A 22,185-nucleotide genomic window follows, 5' to 3' on the forward strand; every position below is an offset into this window, starting at 1 on the left:
ATGTATTACAAAAAATACCTTAAATTGTAATGCATAGCTAAAGAACCTTACTGACAAGTGACAACAGAATGACCTTCCTGTAATCGTATAGGCGATCCGTAAAAATATCAAGATTGTTCAGTCTCCGATTGCACATTGCAGTGGAGCGTTGTACCCCAAATTAGTGCGGTAATAATGATTTAAATATTAGGTCCTTAAATATAAAATTGGCGTTTTCTCGTACTGGCCACTTTGACCTCAAATACCTCCTTTTTGGTAAGGAATTCCAAATTCAAATTTGTACAGCTATTTACTCATGTATTTATGCTTCGATGACCGTCATTCATTTGTTTTTTTTTCTTCTATTTTTTCTGCTTGCGTCACCCATTTTACAAAATGGAAAACTTAAATTATCACATTATTTACGAGTACGAGTTCCGCCGTGGCACTAGTGCTGCGGAAACGACTCGAAGGGTGAATGATGTGTATGGCGGTCATGTTGTAAAAGAAAGCACAGTTCGTTTTTGGTTCCAACGTTTTGGTTCTAGAAATTTCGACCTGCAGAACAAGCCCCGTGGACGGCATGAGACCCAAGTTGATAATGAAGTATTGAAGGCTATTGTGGAATCGGATCCATCGTAAACCACGTCCGAGTTAGCTGCAGGCTGCGGTGTTAGTGATAAAACTGTTTTAATTCACTTGAAGCAAATTGGGAAGATTAAAAAGCTTGAAAGGGGGTACCTCATGAAGTGACTGAAGCAAACTGGCAAACGCGCGTCGACTGCTGCGTTACATTACAGAACCGGCTCAATAATGAAGGTATTTTAAACCGAATCGTTACCTGTGATGAAAAATGGATTCTTTACGATAATCGGAAGCGCTCAGCGCAATGGTTGGATCCTGGCCAGCCAGCCAAATCCTGCCCCAAGCGAAAATTAGCCCCAAAAAAGTTACTTGTAAGCGTTTGGTGGACTAGTGCCGGTATTGTTCATTGAAGTTTTCTCAAATCTGGCCAGACTATTACGGCTGATGTCTATTGTCAGCAATTGCAAACCATGATCGAAAAGCTAGCGGCTAAACAACCTAGGCTGGTCAATCGCTCCACGCCACTGCTACTTCACGACAACGCTAGACCACACACTGCACAACAGACAGCTACCAAATTAGAAAAGTTTCAAATGGAATGTCTAAGACATCCTCCGTACTCCCCGGACCTTGCTCGAACAGATTACCATTTTTTTCGAAATTTGGACAACTTCTTGCAAGGGAAAAATTTAACTCTGATGGGGTAGTCCAAATCACCTTCACAGATTTTATTGATTCCCGCCCGACTGATTTTTTTAGTAAAGGGATCAATGAACTACCTATGAGATGGCAAAAGTGCATAGAAAACAATGGTTCATACTTTAATTAATTAAATATATTATATTTAAAAATATTCGACTTTTTGTTCCTCCCATACACTACGCCAATTTCATATGTAAGGACCTAATATGATCCAGTCTGTAATAATATTTGTCTGAGATTTTTCTTTTCATAAGTGCTTCAACAGCGCTTCACACAACATTTATATATAAATAATAATTATTAACATAATGGTATTCAGGTCTATCCTTCATAGGCAAGTCATTTAGGATCTCCGCCATTAAGTTGTCGAATTGGCTACCTCTCTATCGTCTTTTAAAACTCTTCTGTATAAACACTTCTTAACTTTATCCTATCATGATCAATCGTGACTTGTGTAATTTTTTTCCTTTTCTTTTATATTGCATTTGCATCGCTATTCGCTATTCATGAATCTGTAAGATTAGCTTTTCATTTTTGGTTTGTTACTAGTTATTTGGTTCTGCACTTCTTGCACTCATAATTTTTTTTGTTTTTCTCTTACTAGGGTTGCCTGGAAGAGATTGCTTATTAGCGATAAGGCCGCCCGTGAAATTTGAATGAATCCCTTGTAATTTGTATGTTTTGTGTTATTTGTGTTTCCTTTATTTTTCTAAAGACGTATGAATAAATAAATAAATAATATATATATAATCTTGTATATATATATATATATAATCTTGTATATATATATATATATATAATCTTGTCCAAGAACTTCAATGAAACTTCAATAGCATGCTGTTACTGTGTTACTCCCTTAGTGTTAAACAATGTTGTTTCTCGCTGTCTAACACATAATAATATATATTGGTGCACATGGAATTCTTAGGTTAAGCACATAGTAATAGCTAAAATTATATTATAAACGCTTAACTAATATTTCATCTGGCGGAAGTATAATTTTGATAGTATTATAAAAATATTTAATCTAAACAAATGTACTCCTATTTAATTTAAATTCTCATCTCGAATTACGGCTGTGGATTTCACTTTCTGTCTCTAGCTTAGCTCCTTCTCTGTTTTAAATCTCTACTGTCCTTGCCCACATCGTATCCCTAACATAATCCACAAGTAACACTTTCGTATATTATTATCATGATTCATGTGTAGTCTATACCTGTTTTAATTGTTTTTTTTCTTTATGTTTTAGTTATAGTAGTTGACACTTTAAGATCAGTGTTAGCTTTAGCGTGCGACTCTCACCCCTGAGGTCGGAGATTCGATCCCCGGCTGTTCACCAATGGATTTTCATTCTATTTAACACTAGCTCGAACGGTGAAGGAAAACATCGTGAGGAAACCGGCTTGCCTTAGACACAAGAAGGCGACGTCGTGTGTCAGGCACAGATGGCTGATCATCTGCTTGCCTAGATTAACTAATGATCATGAAACAGATACAGAAATCTGAGGCCCAGACCAAAAAAGATTGGAGCGCCATTGATTAACTTTTTTTATTTTCACTTCTTGCCCTCACCTTATTTAATTATTTTTTTTCTTAAAAGGTGACCTGGAAGATATCTCTGCAATACCGCCGCTTGTCCTCCTTATTATTTAATTATTGTATATAGTGCTGATATTGGCAATAAAATATTAAATAAATAAATGATAAATATTTAAGTAAATCCGTCCAATAGCCGTTTATTCGTTACAAATTTATACATATTTCCTCTTTCAAATATATACATTAAAAGGTCAATATATTTTTCAAAACTGACTGGTGACTGGTCGTGCTTGAATTCGTGTATGCGTTAGTTATTTCGACTATGTATTTGCGTGTTGTTCCCACGAGAATGTAAGTGCGTGCTCCTATTTCACCATGCCTCCTGCTATTGTCATGTGGAACATGGTGTGATGGTTGCAGCTCCTTACAAACGTTGTGTAATACAAAAAAAACTTGGCGATTAAAAAGAGTGGCGGAGAGTTTATTGCCAGTTCTTCTCTTCCGTTCTACGCCCTTGATTTGAGAACTGGGAGTAAATGTAAAATTATAAGCATTTAAAGTATATTTCCTTTTTTTTGACGTTCATAAGTGTACATTGTGTAACCTATATGAATAAATGATTTTTGACTTTTGAAAAATTCCAATCCAGCTTGAACGAGTTTTTGAATAACATTTGACAGTATTATGTTTGTGCAGGTGTAGCAAGGTGTAGTCATTTCATGAGTTCCTGTTACTTTGCGGCTAGTGTACGCAAGCGCGTACGTATGATGGGCGTGCCTTGTGACTCTTCCTGTCCGAAGCAGGGTACATCGCTACTAGTGGCCGATGCAAAACCTATACGCCTCGGAGATGATATACCACCCACGTAAGATTCGTAAATATATGTTTCCATTTACGACTGAGTCACAAGATTTTAGAGTATTTTTTTACAAGAGGCTATTGTTTAATTATAAATTAATAACTTTAGTTTCCATATATAATTTTAAAATTTTAAGACTTTATTACTCAGGGTTAATATAGCATTCTATTGTTAATTTTTTTTTAAATAGGGCCAGTTTTATTTGTTTCATAATATAGAAATTATAATTCACTTCTCTATATTACTATGAAATACCAATTGTTTTTATACGATTTATAAATTTATTTTGTTTCAGATCGAGAGGAATGTATTGCGTTCAATTGGATCATGATGAGAGTTGCCCTTTTGATTAAGAACTCATCAGTATTTTATAATATTACCAGTTTAATTGATAGACTCGACTATTTAGCTTACAAATATTTTTATTACACCAATTCAAAAAATGTCGTGTTAACAAAGTAAACTATTTACACCCTTTTGCAATGTGGGTATTGTTGTTACACATGTATTTAAATCACCAAAGAGTTCCATCACGAACATAGTATGAAAACGTTAATTATGACTGGCTGACAGAAATGCTCCAGACTAAATAAAAAAAAACTTTCTGTAAAATTCACGCAGAACGCATTCTTTTATTGTTTTTCAAATTCGGATTTCAGTCAATATTACTTTACTTACTGAGTTGCACTTTATTTTCTAAGAGATGTGATAAAAGGAGTGTTCATCTCGGGAGCGACAGTATTTAAAACTTGAGATTTGCCCTTTCACACCCATTCACGTCATTCAAGGATTCAAAATACTCTTTAATACTTGGCAAATAGTGTTGTATATGTTTTGGGTCTCTTAAATTTAAAGCCCAGCTAAAATAAATGAGCTTTAAAAACCATGACGATTTTAGTACAATGTTCGTTTCGTTAATGAATTAACAGTTCCATAAAATGTAGTACTATTTTTGCTATGCCAACTTAAAACATTTGCTTACTGAATAGAGTATTTGTTTTGTGACTTATTTCCATCAAACATTAAAATTGTTAATAAATCATTAGAACATTTAATGGAGAGCCGTGTTGTCTAATGGATTCGTGCGAATTCGGCTTTCTGTACGTTGAAGAAAAACATCGTAAAGAAACTAGGCATTCGGGCTGATCACACCTATTACCTGACCACACCTGATACCCTGATAAAAAATATTATGAAACAGATACACAAATCTAAGGCCCAGACCTAAAAGGTTACATTGATAGATAATTTATTGAAATCTAAGTACGGCTGTTCAATTTAAATTATAATAAAATAAAATTTTAAGGATTCATATTGTGTGTATTTTATTTTAATATATAATATAGAGCACCTTTTGCAATCATTTTTACAGTATTACATACACAAATAGACACATTCTATTAAATTAACGACGTAGAATATAAAAATTAAAGTTCGAATTAAATTTTTGCCAAAGTACTATTCGTCTTCGGAAGTAATTCTACTTGTACAACTGTACAGGATAAATTACAGTCATTGTTATAAAACATTGATTTAAACGTAATATTTCCATACAAGAACATGCCACCATAATATTTTTGTGCAACTGTGTCTAAATTCAATTGTATGTGATGCTTACCCTGAAAGTTACAATACATTTTAATTAAACTTTATTAGAGTATGTAAACGAATAACTTTTAGTTTTAATATTAATACTAGTTCTTGACCAAATTCCGCGAATAGAGCACTTTTACAAGTCTAGTCTGACTATATGCCGCTGGGAGTCGTTTAGGTGGTTTCTTTACTCGATTTTTGGGTCTATACAAAAACGTTAAAAATAACGATATAATATAGTTTATGAACTATGCTGAAATATGCTGAACTGATTTTACTTATACTCTTAATTTAACGAAGTGTAATAAAAGTATTACGTTATTTATTTAACTCGACGAATTTGTTTACATCAATGACCGAATGACCAAGTAGATCTGGTATAAACCTCACAATTTCAATTAATGCATCACGTCGAGAATTGTATAAGGCACAAGCTCTACTGTATACAGATTCAGCGTGCGACTCTCATCCCTTAGGTCATAGGTTCTAACCTCGGCTGCACCAATGGACTTTTTATGTGCATTAAACACTAGCTCGCACGGCGAAGGAAAACCTGGTGAAGAATTTGTAATGCCTTGTCCACAAAAAATGTCGACGATGTCTGTCTGGCCAACAGGTACTTCCAACGGGAAAGGCAAAGTCAGCACACATTGCCAGATTTAGCCTACCTCCCTTCGAGGACTCGAGCCTTTTTGTATCTTGCCAAAGCTGTCCAAGAGAATTTCTGTCAGCACTTTATTTCACTACTGAACAGGGAGAATGACTCAATAGCCCATACCCCGATGAAGAAGGCGAATACGAATTTCAAGTCTATCTCTTTGCATATTAACGTTACATTTGTAACTCCACTTTGGATGACCAAGGGACACCACCGACACTATTGCGGTATGCTACTAGGAATAATAAGTCGGCAACGAGCTATCCGCAAAACAATATCTTCTATGGACATGCATGACTCGAGTGGGCCTGATAGCACCAACCCAATTGTGCTGCATACTTATGCCCCTCAGTTGGCTCCGGTGTAGCGATTATCAGTACGGCTTTCACCGTGGTCGCTCAGATGGAGACCTCCTTGTATACCTTACATATAGGTGAGCAGAGGCTATTGTGTCCAAGTGGAGGCGAACGTTTAGACATCTCGAAGCATACAGCCTATGGGCTCCCCAAGAAATTATGCAACTGGATTTCCACTTTCTCAATGATCAGAACATCAAGGTCGGCGAAGCATGTACCGACCTTAAGCCCGTGAACGAACAAGGCTGTGTCCTATCCCAGTTTTCCCCTGTTTCTTCTGCACATCAATGATATGTTGCAACATTCATTGCTATGACGACGACAGCACTGGGGATAGTCTTTACATTAGCCGGGCAGGCATTTCTCAGGCAGTTGTCGATGAGTAACGGAACAAACTTGTGTCTGAAGTCATAACGCTGCTACGTGGGGTATCAGACTGGGGACGACTAATTTTAGTTCAATAAGACACCAGTTTGCGTGTTTTTCGCTAAAAAAACTCCCTTTGTCGCTACTTTTTTCTTTGAAGATACTCTCCTTAAGGCATCAACTAGCATCAGAATACTGGGTGTTGACATATCCAATGACATTCAGTTTCACAATCATTGAAAAGGGAAGGCTATAATAGCCTCTAACAAGGCTTATGTGCTCAGCAAGGCGAGACGGTACCTAACTTCGGGTAACCGCTTGCAAATTTATACGAGCTGCCCACTGCAGTATTTTTGAACCAACTCGTCTTAGGGTCCTTCAAGAAAAGAGAGTACTAATTCTTAAAAGGTCGGCGACGCACTTGCGAGCCTTCTGGCAATGTTAATGTCCATGGATGGCGGTATCACTAGAAATCAGATGAGTCTCCTGCCAGTTTGTCTTCAGGTACATAAAAAAAGATGGCTGATCCACTCGCTTACGACTAAACACAATTAATAACGAAAAAGATATAGAAATATAAGGATCAGATCTTTTAGGTTGTGAGATGCCCATGAGCATAAAGCAAAGTGCATTGCTCGTTTTTCCTTACCCTTCTGAATTACTATTTAATTGAAGTTATTCTTCTTTTGGCGCGTTAGGGAAAAGTGAAGAGATTATTTTTTCTATTGTTAGTGTCGCTTTTTCTACAAACGTAGAATAAGGCGAAAGATTAAATTGTTGAAAAGATTTTTATCTTGTTACGCCAAAGAAGTATAACTTCTGCTGCGTGTACATAAGTACACACACGTTTTTTTATGTCTATTAAACAAGTATCTTTAGATTAATTATTAACTCACTTTACGAAAGACGCACTCATCTGTCACATTAAGTATTGCTTGAAAAAGTGGCTTCATGAATAGATGATTACAAGGATTTTTCATCTGAAAACGGATGACGTTCTTTCCATTGATATTAGCATATATTTTCCCCTGTAAACATACTTTAACGTATTGTTGAGGTCTGTAACAGTTTGGCTATTAGCGGAAAAGGTTATTTTACCCCTGTTACTACTTTTATATGAGTAAGTAAGACTAAGAGAGCTTTTCTCTAGTAATGTAATTTAGGTCAACCAATATTTAATAGTCATTTCATTTAGTTTACATTATAAATATTTGTTTTTCCTTTCTTTATTGGGGAATATAGAACGACAAAAGCTAGAATGATAACAGTCCCAAAAAGCATTCGAACATTATATCACTCTAAAGTACAACAAGATCTTAGGAAAATATTAGTTATAGGGTAGATGCAAATTGAGTTAATATATAAACTTAACCCTTGAGATATTACTGTGCCCTTAGTCTAACTTCCAAAAGCGATCCTGATATGTGAACTCAATTTATCTATTTTATTCACTACATTATTACGAGATATATTTTTATACATTTAAAATAAGATCTACAGTTATATTTTGTGATGACATTCATTAAAGTTATCGCAAAGCCAATACCCTGGTCGGAATGACGTCCTCTTTGATCACAATGTCATATGATAAGTCGACATTGTTGAGCATTTTAGCCTTGATATCGCAACAGTCTTTGCGTTTTGGACCCTTACACAGCCGTAGGTCATACACGTGTACTGAGAATGTACCCTAAAAAGATTATAAGTATTTTAATTCAGTGCTTCAAATTTTCATTATCTGTTAGAATCTACTTCACCTTCTACGTTAGAATATGAATCAACTTTATAATTTTTATTTATTTATATTAATTTATTTTATTTTATTAACACTTCGTTTCATTACAATATAAAAATTGAACATAATTAAAAGGAGGGCAACTTGCGGCCTTATCGCTTTCGAGCAATCTCTTCCAGGCAACCACTTAAGTATGCTAAGCAAAATCAAGTTATTACTTGCTCATTAGTTTAAAAAAAATACACATTATTTAAGATAAACGAGACATCTTGCTGTTTGCAGTCCCATAATAATAGCAGCGATCTGTTTCTGCTTTCTTGTATTATAGACAAGTAGGCTAGTTTTGCTAACAAACCTACTTATTGCGCTGGAACTTGGACCCCGAGTTACACCTCATGCGTTACCAGCTACAACACAAGATTAGCTCGCGAAAGGAAATTTATATAATAAAATAACAGCATTGTCACATCACTCACATAATCCTTTGATGGCTCAACAGCTATAATAAAATGAAGAAAAGTAATCGAATAAATAAAAAACGAATATTTTCTCTTAAACATAATGTTACAACCACCGATGCCCATAAACTGTCCGGAGATATTTTTTCAAATTAATATTAGTTTATTCTAGTTAAATACATTTAGTATAATGATAATAAATACATGATTATAGGCGATTTACATTTAACCACCGAGAATTATCTCTAAATATAAGAGATATATATCTATGTAATGTCCGCTTTTTTGGAAACCTATATTTAAAATTTTGTTGCGCTGGATTCGCACTAAAACTTTATTTTACTTAGAGCTGTTTACCCCCTTATAAAAAGTAAATAAGTCTAATTCAAAAATTAATATTAACACAACGAAGAATGGAATTCGACACATTTACATGGAGTATTAAATTGTTTAAGCTTAATCTATATTTTCTTAGCCTTGCAGACTTGCTTGCATACAATAGTCCCAAAACAACTGAGCAGTTTTTTTAGTACGATTTCATTGCAATTTATTTTACTTGTTAAATTCGTCACGTACAGCGCAATGTTGCAATGCGAGAAATTCAGAAAACATTTTAGGGCTGCATCACTCTGTTCCGCATAAATCCAACTTAGCTAAGGTTGATTGTACCCATCAAGATTCTCGCTAAGGAAAGTAGAGCTTAACTTCGGTAATTTATCGATTTGTTACACCCTAGACCTAAACTTCGTGATCAACTCCGCGATGCTTCAACGCAATTGTCATTATAAGACATTTGTCATTGCAATTCTTGTTTTTACGGGAGTTATTATAAATTATGGAGTATAAAAATTTCAATTCTCTTTCTCGAACTGGTTTTCTTGCTATGTGACATGGTAGGCAATGTTCCGAGTATAATTTTAAAATGCTGCAGCTTGGGTTGTGTTATTGGTGCTGCTGGCCTTTGGGCCGGGACTGATATAGAATTAAGACCTAAGAATAGAGATGAACAGACCCTCGTTGGTGGTGCAATATGGTCCCAAATAATTATTCCGATTGGCTTAATAATAACTCTGGTGGTGGAAGATAAGCTCTACACATTCGTTCACGGCTATTTTTTATTCGCTGGTACAGCTTTATTGGTGACAACTGGCTTATTTTTGGTGAGAATTATTACTATTTCATTTATCTTATCTCGTACTTCAATTTTTAGTTAATTACATCACTCCAAATCTGACTTTATATCTTGTATACGCTGAAATCCTAAGGATCTGTTATTTTCAGGTTTGCTTAGAATTTAAAAGACTAAAGGAGCGTAGATCGCATAGACTGAGCGGAGTTTTGGAACAAGCCGCGCAGATAACAACTCTATCCAGTCGTTTTGATAAAATCTACTTCACTATCGGAGTTTTATGTATTTTAGCAAGTATTCTAACATTTTTAGATTTCATTTATATTATTATTATTATGTAAAAATGAGCTCATACAATTTAAATTTGAATATTAAATGTTTTGCTGTTTTATCCATATATATAAGTAGGTATATTAGGTAGGTGATATTATCGTATAATTAGGTCTATAAAATACTCCACTGTGTGATCATAACACGTGTCTTAATATTTGATAGAAAGATCATTTCAACTAGTGTCGTTTTAGTTTTTTCTGAGATTATAGTGAATATAACATGAATACATATGTACATGCAGATGTAAATATATACGCAATTGATTATAATTATCGAAAACAACTGTGGGAAAGCCAATTGATGAATTACGATAATATTTACAAAGTATATAAAGCGCGCATGACTTTTCGGTTAAAGGTATTGCCTACTATGAGCTATACCATGCAGAGTGTAGATGACATCTAATATGTAAAAATTTCCATTTAATTCTGACCATGCAAAACATGGACTAATTCAGAGTCTTATCTAAATGACTAAATAATATAGAAATCAAGAGGTAGATTTACTATGAAGATAAAATTGTGATAAGACAAAACTGTTTTGTCCAATTAAACAGTAAACTGGTTAAGTTTCATGGAACCATAAATTATAAATAATATCTAAATAATGATAATACATAGTTAATATTTATGTAACTGATATAAAAATATTCTACAAATTATAGCATCAAGCCGAATAAAAATATTTTTCATGTCATGTCTATATATATTGTAAATCCAAACATCTGGAATTCACCGAAAAAATACATTAAGCCCTATCGTGTGAATATACCAGCCCCAAAGCAAAATAAGTATCGGCTAGTATGGAAAATAGTGCAAAGCGTGAAATATAAAAATTAAATATTGGTAAAATAATTAACGTTTAAGAAAAAGTAAACCACGATTTAAAGAAACATTTTAAAGTTTATTTTAACATTACGGAAATTCTTTCAAGACTACATAAATTATTATTTTTAAATATTGTAAAAAACAACGCAAAAGTATTCGTCTACCTTTGTCACTCACGTAAAATAGTTCGTCTACCACTTAGTTGTGTCACAGACTTTAGAGTTTAGACTTTACGTCGCTTATCGATCTTGATGGGTTTTTACGGAGAACTTTTTTCCATTTTCCATCCGTTTTTGTTTTCCCGTATTCATTTTAAAACGAGCTCTGCTTGCTTGGGGGTTGCTTGTTTTAACCTAGTACAACAAATCGTACTACACCTTATCCTCTGATTGCAGCTGCCAGATGCGACCTAGAGGAATAATTCAAGAATAACTTTAGATCAGTTAGCCAAAGTTTTCCAGGTCGCATTTAGAAAATTTCTGCATAAAAATGGTTAAGTTCGTGAAACGTATCAATACGAATGACGTGGAAGCGACAGGCGCAAAGAACTGCTGTATCTTCCCTGTAAATGTTTCAAGAATATTGACGGATAACTGGCGTTGCTCGTTTCCCGTAGTACTATGAAATATTTTAGGCTTTAAAATATCCCCGAAATAGCCTCAGAATCTCTTGTAAATCATAAATTAATATTAAAAAGGTTATTCCGTGTCATTTTTTCTACTATTAAAATATAATGTAATGAATAACATATTAATATGCTAAATCTGGCATAATGAGCAACTAGCAACACTAGAGGTAACTGATATTATGTTTTCGGCTCGACAACAGAATTTGATGATTGTATAAATTAAACAAAATTGTTTATTTTAGTACATATAATTTTATTATGTGGGCCGATCCCGGCGGCACTGCAATGCCGGGTCGACCCGTAACAGGAGTGGAGCGAGCCCCGAACATCCCGTCAGTTTCCAAAAATCAGTTTAATATACTGGTCCCGCTATGCGGGAACTTTCAGATATTAAGCTGAAAAGAACAGATACTACACTTTGATCTTAGCCAAAAGGCCGAGAAGCGATGCCAATTTTTTTTATTATGTAGTATATAACTCAAAACGAAATTGTTCTAATAGCGTGTTTTATAATTATTGATACACTATTTAGCGCCATCTACACCAAGTTTGTGTAACTAAATAGACGTAGAAGATATGAGATGCTACAAAAGTTATTGATAGTTTTTATATAAAATATAATATAATATTTTTTAGCCGTTATTCATAAATATCTATAATTTGTAACTAGCTATTTAATATACGGGTTGTTCTTTATTGTTTTGGAAATAAATGAATGTAGGCAAGTAGTAGTTGTTTGATTAAGATAAATAAGGTCAGTTATAATAATTACAACAGATATTAAAAGGACAAGTCTGATTTGCGAGTAATTTAAGAAAACTATGTACGACCGAAGCTAAAATATAGCAGTACACTGGAACGCAAACCGTTTTGCGTGTGATCGTTGTTGTATCAAAATCATTTGCTAATACAATATATAAGAAGACAAATGAGTGATTATGCTATAATTAAAACATTAATGTTTCAACCGCAATCTTGCTAGTATCGTTAAAATGCCTTTTGGATTGTAAGTTATTTTTTTAATCGAACTCACTACTCCTATCTTTATTTCTTCCTCTTCTTTTATATTCCTCTTCTTCTTTCAAGTGCTTTGAATTTAATATATTTGATGCATAACTAAAATCCTTCTCAAGGTTTCTTTAAATCTCTACTGGATGTAATTTTAGAAATTATGATTCATGTATCCTTTACATATTCTGTTTTCAATGTTTATTCTTTATATTAACGTTAGGCTAAGCTAATTTATCAAATTTACTATTAGTAACATTTTTATATATTTTCAACAGTATAATAGTCACGGGAATCCTTGCGTTTGGCGCCTATTGGACGACAAAATATTTATTAAGCATGACCGACAACAACGCATCCACAACTCATAATCCATTAACAACTACCATTGTCCCGAAATTATGATGATTTATTTTATTGAATTCACACGCTTGTATATAGTTTAAGTTTTAGAATCAAATAAATGATTTAAGGATATTTTTTTATTTATTTCTGTATAAAATAAATAAACCACAACCAAAAAATTGTTACGCCATGGCTATAAAACTATTTAATCACCTTCCTGGAACTTTCGCTGCCGTGTAATTATTTCAAGGGGAGTAATTCTTTTAAAGGCACTCCTTTATAGCGTAGGCGAGTATTTGGGCCACAGGTTTGAGACCAATTGTAAATAACTTTGACATTATGTTAATGTCTTTATTATAATATAGTCGTAGTCTTGCTCTTTCGCCAATTTTGTAAACGTTTTTGACGTTCATAAGCAGGCGCTAAGACGCATCTAAACTAAATAAACATATTTTGATTTTTGATAAGACAAAAAAATTATATGACATATGCATGCCTATGTATATGGCTGATTGTACCACTGTCTTGGCAAATAAACGACTTATTATTATTTTTAAATGTAATGACTCTAAACTGGGGTTCGAAGTTATAACCTCGGGTTGATCACAGTGACGAAATAATATCTACAGTACAATTTTCTCACGCTTTCATATTTAGACAATATTTAACCGGAAATGTTTGTTCGTTCTTCTGATTTTAAGGCCCGGTTCCATCTTGTTATTAGTTTATATAACACATAATATGTTGATATTTTAAGTTTGCTTAAGCCTAGAATTTGATACATTGTGTAAACACACACTTTTGTTATACACAATTGCACAGAAAGAACTAATAGACATGAACATGAACAAATATTTTTAATTAACTATGTCCTTAGGTATGATTAGAAAATATTTTAATTTTAATACTAAATATATATTTTACGAAAATTGAAAATGTATCAATGCCCTTATACGTATTGATGTTATGGTCAACCAGAGAATACTTCCTTTAATCAGCTAGTTCAAACACATTATCTTCTGCTACCGCGTCTTGTTAGAACCATGACATTTGGATTGTAAGTATTTTAGGCTCAGTCTAATGATCTAAAAAGTCTAACAGCTAAGAATAACATTACATTTTTCATTCCAACATAAATGTTTAATTATATACTTTCTATGTTATATGTGTTAAACTGCCTTTAGTTACCTGGAGATAGCTCGAAAGCGATAAGGCCGGCTGTTGTCCTTCTTATTATTTATTTATCAACACTTTGCATACATAAATATAATACCATTGACTTATTAAATGAAAAGGAAGGCAACTGGCAGCATTATCGATTTCGAGCGATCGCTTCCAGGCCACCACTAGATAAGTTTAGCAAGAACATATAGTCATTTATACAAAACTAATGGAACAAAACAAAGCAATTAACACATATCATGTAAACAGTGATATATAAATTGATTTAATTCTAATTATACTGTTTTACAACGAAGTGTTGAATAAAATGACACATCAATCGAAAATACTCTTTAGCCACGCAGGATAGCTGTACCGGTTGTTTTTAAAATCTAAAGCGTTTAACGGACGTACAGGACGTGTCCGTACAGGACACATGAAAGTAAAATATTTTTTTATCCATAAATGTCTATATATTTAACATTTTTCAGCTTGCTAGTGACGTGCTTGTTAGCTTTCGGAACGTATTGGGCAACTAAATATGCCTTAATGGAAGGCAGCTTTTTTGGTAATACCACCAGTAGTGCAATCACTACAACCACAACTACTCCTAAGTATGATGAAGATGGTGGTTACGAGAGTAGTGGTGATGTAAAAGATGATTTCGGTAGCGGTTCAGGTGGTCATGAGTTGGATGTGGTTAACGAAGGCAGTGGTAATGTAATTGATACTATTACGCCCGAGGTTAGAGTTGGAAGACCGAGATTGGAATCTGGCTTAGCACCTGTTAGAACTACAGTTCCACCAGAAAATGTGACGCGCAGAAGAATTCTTGATATATTTGAAGATGAATCGCTTCTATTACCACCAATGTAACTGGAGATGTAACAACAGGAGTTTATAAATTGTAGCGTATATTAATCTTAACGGAAAGTATCTCTCAAAAAGTAAATATCCGTGTAGGTAAAACCAATGTGATAGTGATTTTATAATTTATTTATATTATCAATGACATATTCGAATATTTGACAAAAGCCATTTAATAGATAGCTGTAAGACCAGTGTGTTTTGTGAACACTCGTTTATGTCAAATAATAATTATAATGTATACTAACATACATACTACCTAAGGCTGCTAACACATTTTGTAAGTATTCTAAAAATAAAAACATTTTACATTCGTAAATATATCCAGTTCTGGTGCAGAACTTAGGAAACTGTTAAGAAGCGAATTTTATTATAACAATATATGAACATATATAATTCGCATTTCATTTCAAATAACTCTAAGCATTTCTGAACATTTGCATATATGATTCGTGATTACTTAAAATATATTATAAATTTTTGTTTGTTTTGTGTGGATTTTTTTGTAAAATTATGTTTATTTTAACATCCTATTACAATCTCGTGTGTATAGAAGGAAAGGATGTTAATATCATAACATCCAAACACTTGGTTGCAGTACACATAGTATTCATAGTGTTTTGTGTTGAGAGCATGATCGCAGGGACGTAAGTATAATTTTTAATTTATTTTGAATCATTAAATTGGCGAGGTGACTTATGCAGTAGCAAACCATTAACATTCTAGGATTTGCTACAGGAGACGTAACAAAACTAAAATCTTAAGTTATGTAAAGGAAAGTTCCAACTTACAATAATAAAATGCATTTTGAGGATATTTTTAAAGTCACAAAGTCAAACTCAATATATTGTTTCACTAAAATATTTTTCCTTTTAATTTAATTCAAAAACACCTGTTTAAAAATAAAGTCATTGGAGCCCTTGGTTACTGAGACTGTACTGTAAGCTGTACTTGTTAATACTTTAAACTATTTAGGATTTGGTTGCCTTGAATAGAAAACGCCAAATTATCTACAACTCTACAAAACTGTCACAAATATGTCTTTGTAGTTTTTTATAAACGCTGATGTCTAAAATTTGTGGGTCAAACTATTGGAATCGGCATCGCTATCACTACGATGTTTTTTATATAAGGAAAACGGGCAGGAGGCTCACTTGATGTTAAGTGTTACCGCCACTCGTTGACAACTCACATTGTCCGAGCGTTCGCAAGGGCCTTGCGGCCGTTTAAGAATTGATACGCTTCTCTCTTGAACGTACGGCTAAGGCACGTTAAAGAATAAATCTACACAATAATATAATAAAATCAACTCTCTAATATTCCGTTACTTTTCATCATAGAGTAAACACAATTTGACAGAAAGAGATGAATTCCCATGGGACCTTATGTTAGATTTAGCCTTTTTTATGATTAAGGGGGATATAGTTTGACATGCGTGATTGGGTTCATTGAAATTATTTCAGCTTCCTCATCTTTGGTGCGCTGATGGTAACATTACTACTCGGCGCCAAACATTTACTCGCAATGGACCGTGTTAATAACGAAATTCCAATTACAAATTTAACTGGATTCGGTAAATATTTTAATTTGTACTATCTATACTCAATGTGAACTGACAATGGTCGTAATACTATCATGTGTTGATATTTTTGCGAAAACAAATAATCGATAACAAAAATATTATTTTTAGGCGGTGACAGGGTCAACTTGGTTTTAAGAAGATTAAAGATGTATAAAGAACAATAAAATAACGAAGGTGGATAGAAGATAAAAATGCTACTTTGTATAATGATTTCGTTTCTTATATCAATATATTAAATCTAAATATATATTTGTATGTAAATATTATATGTTATTCAACATAAAGTATTTTTATCAAAATACCTATTAATAATAATAATTAAAATATTAATGAGATATATTTTACGAGGAAGCACTCTACAATAGATGATGAAGAATATTTCAACATTTCACCAGTAAATACGATTTTTTTTTAACTACTGTCACAGATTACGCCATTTATTTATTTGGGCATCTTTTCAATATAACGCAAACAATCAAAGAGTTCAACAACAACAAAGAGGACAATGGTATGTTAAAATAAACACTAAAACAAAAGTTAATAAATACGAGTCAAAATATTCGAAGTCTTCTAGATTTAACGGTGAAAGAACATCTGTTGTGTGCACTGGTGGTTGGATTTTCAGAAATGGGCGCTGGTCTGTAAGTATTATTTATTTCTTTATTAAGTACATTCGTATTTTTTGGAGCAAGTAATGGCTTCAAAAATGTTTAGGTCTTAATAAAATTTTGCCCGATGCGAGGTTTTTAGATGTTTTTCAGTAATTCACGGTATCATACGTTTTATTAGGTACAAAGGGAATGCGAATGCCATAATTAAACTAGACCACTTAACGCTCCTGGCATCTAACACGAAGGCCTTGAGCACAATTGCCGGTAAAAAAATTTTAGAAAAATATGAATCAAATAACTGGTTTACTTTGTATTTTTGTAGGTGTAATAATGGCGGAAAATAATTTAATCTAATGTATAAACTATGTTTCTTAGTTCATTAAGACACAATGGATAAATCGCTATTGAATACGCAAGGTAATCAAAGGGAAGGCTTATGAAATACAAAGGAGAGCAGAGGTAGTCGATTCTTGGTCTTTAACGAATACCTCTGTTTTCTTAATTACTTATAAATTAATAGAGTACTTGAAGTTCCTCTATAATACTACATCAGTACATATATTATATAGAACAGGGCGCCCTCAAACAGCGCTGTTTGCTGCGGCATTTTAAGACTCGATCCACACTATAAAACCGTTCATGGCTTCTACCTGGTCGGTAAATAAGTAGATCCCTAATGAACCATGCGCCCATGTACAATGTACATCTGTTCCTACCTTTTTCATTTTAAACACTCGCTTTCGTATTGATAGATGGGCGCTACATGAACTAGAGATGCCTTTGATTTAAAAACCTTAATATGGTATGAACAAACAAGAGTCATACTATTCCGAATAATAACTAACTATTAACTATACTTACAGTGTGATTATATTTGGAGCACTAATATTCTCTGCGTTTTGGTCGATTAAATTCTTTAACGCTGTTTATACTGCATCAAAGCGTAACACGACTTCAACGACTTACAGTGCAGTACCTGTTACTACAGCTATACCTTTTAGAAGAGAATACATAGAGTATATTGACTAATTATACTCTAAGACAGAATACCTAATTTGTTTTGTGGATTATACAATCACAATGGACAGTGAGTTTTGTATGATTACTTCTGTATTAACCCATAAAAACATAAAAGTATTCCTCCCTCATAAGAGGGTAATAACTACAGGGAAGCTTCAGCTCTAAATACTTTTCAAGTCCTCTCATATTGTTTACAGAAAACACAAATAGTTAGTTAAAGTTAGCAGAGTATGTATAATCCTCAATTTAGTTATCATTTTAAAAAAAAACATGACATTTAAATATAGAACTTGACTAGTATTTAGAGTAAACAACTTATAATTGCTCCTAATATTTTTACTACAAAAATTTGTAGCATAAACACTTAATTCATTTTTGCTTCTTTGGTTCCTTTTTTATTTATATTGCATTGCTTGCTTGTACTTATTGATGAAATCCTTCTTACAGCAAAAAAGCTAAGTATGTTATCTGCAGAAATTCCATATCTGTGAGCGAGATTATTTCTTTATGATTAATAATGAATATTTATACTTACAATATAAAACATTAAGTATAGTATAAAAATGTCACTGTAAAATTGTTTTTAACCTAGTTTTGTTTTTCTTTCAAATATAATAAAGTTATACAATAATATATATCTTTTATTAATCATTTATTTCAGATTCCTACTAACTGGTGTAATGGTGTTTGGCTTATATTTAATACTTCATCAGGCGAAAAGAAACATGCTTTCTGATGATGACTATTCATTGGACAATGATGACATTAACTGGTTTGTTAATACCACTACTGAAATTATGTAGAAGATACCAAAGATTAGCTTTAATACAATAATTAAACAATAAGCCTACTAACTATATAAACAAAATGAACATTATCCAAATAAATATTGATTACATAATAATTTTTATTATAAAATAGTTTGTATACAGGGAATTTTATTTGTATTATTAAATTCAGAAAAGCAATAAAACTCATTGATTTAATTATGTTTTATTTTTCTTACATCTGCCATATTAGCCCATTGTGTTAAGTACATTGGAATTCCAGTGTTTTAAAGCTACACATTATTTATCTTCATTGTTTTTAAGCATGATTGTAGGAAATACTTACTTTCTTTTACATGGCCTTGTAATTTAAATATGTACCTACTTACTACTTTCCTGCACCTGACTAAAAAGTTATATAAAAATCATACATTACTTGTTAATTGTTGGGCATATAGATTTATTTCCTTATATTATTTTTGTTTATTATCATGTACAATTTTAAGGACACAATTCAATATAAGCTAGCTTGTAAAAATAATTAAATTGGGTAAATATTTGTCAATTTATCTGTGTTGTTTGGAATAAAATGAATTAATATTTATCGAATGTTGACCAGCCTCGTAAGAGTTGCGTTATCTAAAAAGCTATTTGATATCTAGGCTTCACCTTAACCTAGATTATTATTTATGAAACTATCCCTTCTTTTTAAAGATATCAAATTTCAGTGTTAAACTAAATTATATCCGTCTGTTTTCATCATATCGTAAACACAGTTTACGACGAAACACGAATGACAAAATACGAATAGTTAAGGTAAAAAAGTTCACAGACTGATTTGATTTTTTTAGAAATAAAGGGGTAAAAATTTACAAGTCTGTGTATCCCTCCAAATGTCAGCTCTAGCAAAGACAACTTTTTTATGTTTTTTTTTTCTAATTTCAGCGTACAAATGAAAGTTTTGTTACCTCCGTATCATGAAGTACGATTTAAAGACTGAATTAAATATACAAAACAATATTATCTAATATAGACTTGTATAACTGTGGCGATGAGGTCCCTATGTAATGTATTGACCATTAAACTGCATTTTTATCGTTGTATTGTGTACATTAAATTATTCTACTATAATAATATTTACACAATATTCTGATGTATTATATTTACAACAGTCGTATTTTTTCAGCTTTCAATAATTAATATGACAAACACATAAATATAGACATCTATGAAACTCCAAGGAAAGTTTACGTGCGAGCAACATAGCATGCTTATACTAAATGTTCTAGATTGTAGAAGTATCATCACCATGCGATAGATGTCACTAAAATATATTTATTATTGCGTGAAAAAAATAGAAATAAACTGTGTTATTTTCTGAATGTTTTTTTTAAATTATTTATTGCCTAGTCTAGCAGTATCTTTAACAAAATATATTTTTTAATAAAAAATGTATACAATATACAAGTGTATGTATACAATTATACTGCGATAGATGTCACAGTACAATTGTAGCTCATAATAATAACCATATCTTTTTTATAAAGATAAGGTTAATTTTAAGTAATTACACACTATATGTAATTAATTTACAACTTCACATTTTGATGAATGTATTTGTGGTCAAATTGCATTTAAATTCGGCACACAATTATCATAGTCTAATTTTTTTGTGATCTAATTGTGATGTATTGGCAAGAACAATACCTACCCAAAAATGTAATTTTTAACAACAATTTAAATTATATAAGACTAATTATATAAAATCAATTTTATGAACAATTATAAAATAGAAAAAAAACAAACAAATTTATTAAATTTAGATCTGATAAATATAAAATAGAGTTTTCTTCTATTTTTCATGGATGTGGTGAGAAATTATATACAAAAAATGGTCTTATGCTGATTGCTACCTTTACGTAATTATCTATATAATATTAGATCTTTACATATGAAATTGGCATTTTGTATGGGAGGAACAAAAAGTCGAATATTTTTAAATATAATATATTTAATTAACCAAGTATGAAAGTAGTTTATTGATCCCTTTACTAAAAAAACCAGTCGGACGGGAATCAATACAATCTGTGAAGGCGATTTGGACTGCCCCATCAGAGTTAAATTTTTTCCCTTGCAAGAAGTTGTCCAAATTTCGAAAAAAATGGTAATCTGTTGGAGCAAGGTCCGGGAAGTACGGAGGATGTCTTAGACATTCCAATTGAAGCTCTTCTAATTTGGTAGCCGTCTGTTGTGCAGTGTGTGGTCTAGCGTTGTCGTGAAGTAGCAGTGGCGTGGAGCGATTGACCAGCCTAGGTTGTTTAGCCGCTAGCTTTTCCATCATGGTTTGCAATTGCTGACAATAGACATCAGCCGTAATAGTCTGGCCAGATTTGAGAAAACTGCAATGAACAATACCGGCACTAGTCCACCAAACGCTTACAAGTAATTTTTTGGGGTTAATTTTCGCTTGGGGCAGGATTTGGCTGGCTGGCCAGGATCCAACCATTACGCTGAGCGCTTCCGATTATCATAAAGAATCCATTTTTCATCACAGGTAACGATTCGGTTTAAAATACCTTCATTATTGTGCCGGTTCAGTAATGTAACGCAGCAGTCGACGCGCATTTGCCGGTTTGCTTCAGTCAATTCGTGAGGTACCCACCTTTCAAGCTTTTTAATCTTCCCAATTTGCTTCAAGTGAATTAAAACAGTTTTATCACTAACACCGCAGCTAACTCGAACGTGGTTTGGGATGGATCCGCTTCCACAATAGCCTTCAATACTTCATTATCAACTTGGGTCTCAGGCCGTCCACGGGGTTTGTTCTGCAGGTCGAAATTTCCAGAACGAAAACGTTGGAACCAAAAACGAACTGTGTTTTCCTTTGCAACATGACTGCCATACACATCATTCACCCTTCGAGTCGTTTCCGCAGCACTAGTGCCACGGCGGAACTCGTACTCGTAAATAATGCGATACTTTAAGTTTCCCATTTTGTAAAATGAGTGACGCAAACAGAAAAAAACAAATGAATGACGGTCATCGAAGCACAAATACATGAGTAAATAGCTGTACAA

At 33.0% G+C, this 22,185-nt stretch overlaps 1 protein-coding gene, 3 long non-coding RNA genes and 1 other non-coding gene across 6 annotated transcripts in view; 4 read left to right on the top strand and 1 right to left on the bottom strand.

The window, feature by feature from the left end:
* Window positions 1-4,879, top strand: part of LOC123717278 (phospholipase A1) — a 32,299-nt gene extending 27,420 nt beyond the window's left edge. Inside the window, exons 7-8 of the mRNA XM_045673190.1 lie at window positions 3,502-3,670; window positions 3,960-4,879. Of these exons, the coding sequence (XP_045529146.1) occupies window positions 3,502-3,670; window positions 3,960-4,017 (227 nt within the window). The 3' untranslated portion in view covers window positions 4,018-4,879. The remainder of the gene's footprint in view (window positions 1-3,501; window positions 3,671-3,959) is intronic.
* A 7,123-nt stretch (window positions 4,880-12,002) lies between these two features.
* Window positions 12,003-12,195, bottom strand: LOC123717594. The gene has a single exon (XR_006754846.1). It is a non-coding gene; the product is annotated as a U2 spliceosomal RNA (small nuclear RNA).
* Window positions 12,196-12,706: 511 nt separating this feature from the next.
* On the top strand, window positions 12,707-13,232 carry LOC123717503. Its single transcript, XR_006754828.1, has 2 exons — window positions 12,707-12,753; window positions 13,034-13,232. It is a non-coding gene; the product is annotated as an uncharacterized LOC123717503 (long non-coding RNA).
* A 2,487-nt stretch (window positions 13,233-15,719) lies between these two features.
* Window positions 15,720-16,868, top strand: LOC123717450. Its single transcript, XR_006754820.1, has 3 exons — window positions 15,720-15,775; window positions 16,592-16,701; window positions 16,819-16,868. It is a non-coding gene; the product is annotated as an uncharacterized LOC123717450 (long non-coding RNA).
* Window positions 16,869-17,097: 229 nt separating this feature from the next.
* LOC123717511 lies at window positions 17,098-19,236 on the top strand. Of its 2 annotated transcripts, XR_006754829.1 has the most exons (4): window positions 17,098-17,351; window positions 17,644-17,738; window positions 18,185-18,408; window positions 19,003-19,236. It is a non-coding gene; the product is annotated as an uncharacterized LOC123717511 (long non-coding RNA). The 2 variants fall into 2 exon arrangements; XR_006754830.1 differs by lacking the exon at window positions 17,644-17,738.
* The last annotated feature ends 2,949 nt before the right edge of the window (window positions 19,237-22,185 follow it).

Source organism: Pieris brassicae, chromosome 12 (genome assembly GCF_905147105.1).
Source record: "Pieris brassicae chromosome 12, ilPieBrab1.1, whole genome shotgun sequence".
NCBI lineage: Eukaryota > Metazoa > Arthropoda > Insecta > Lepidoptera > Pieridae > Pieris > Pieris brassicae.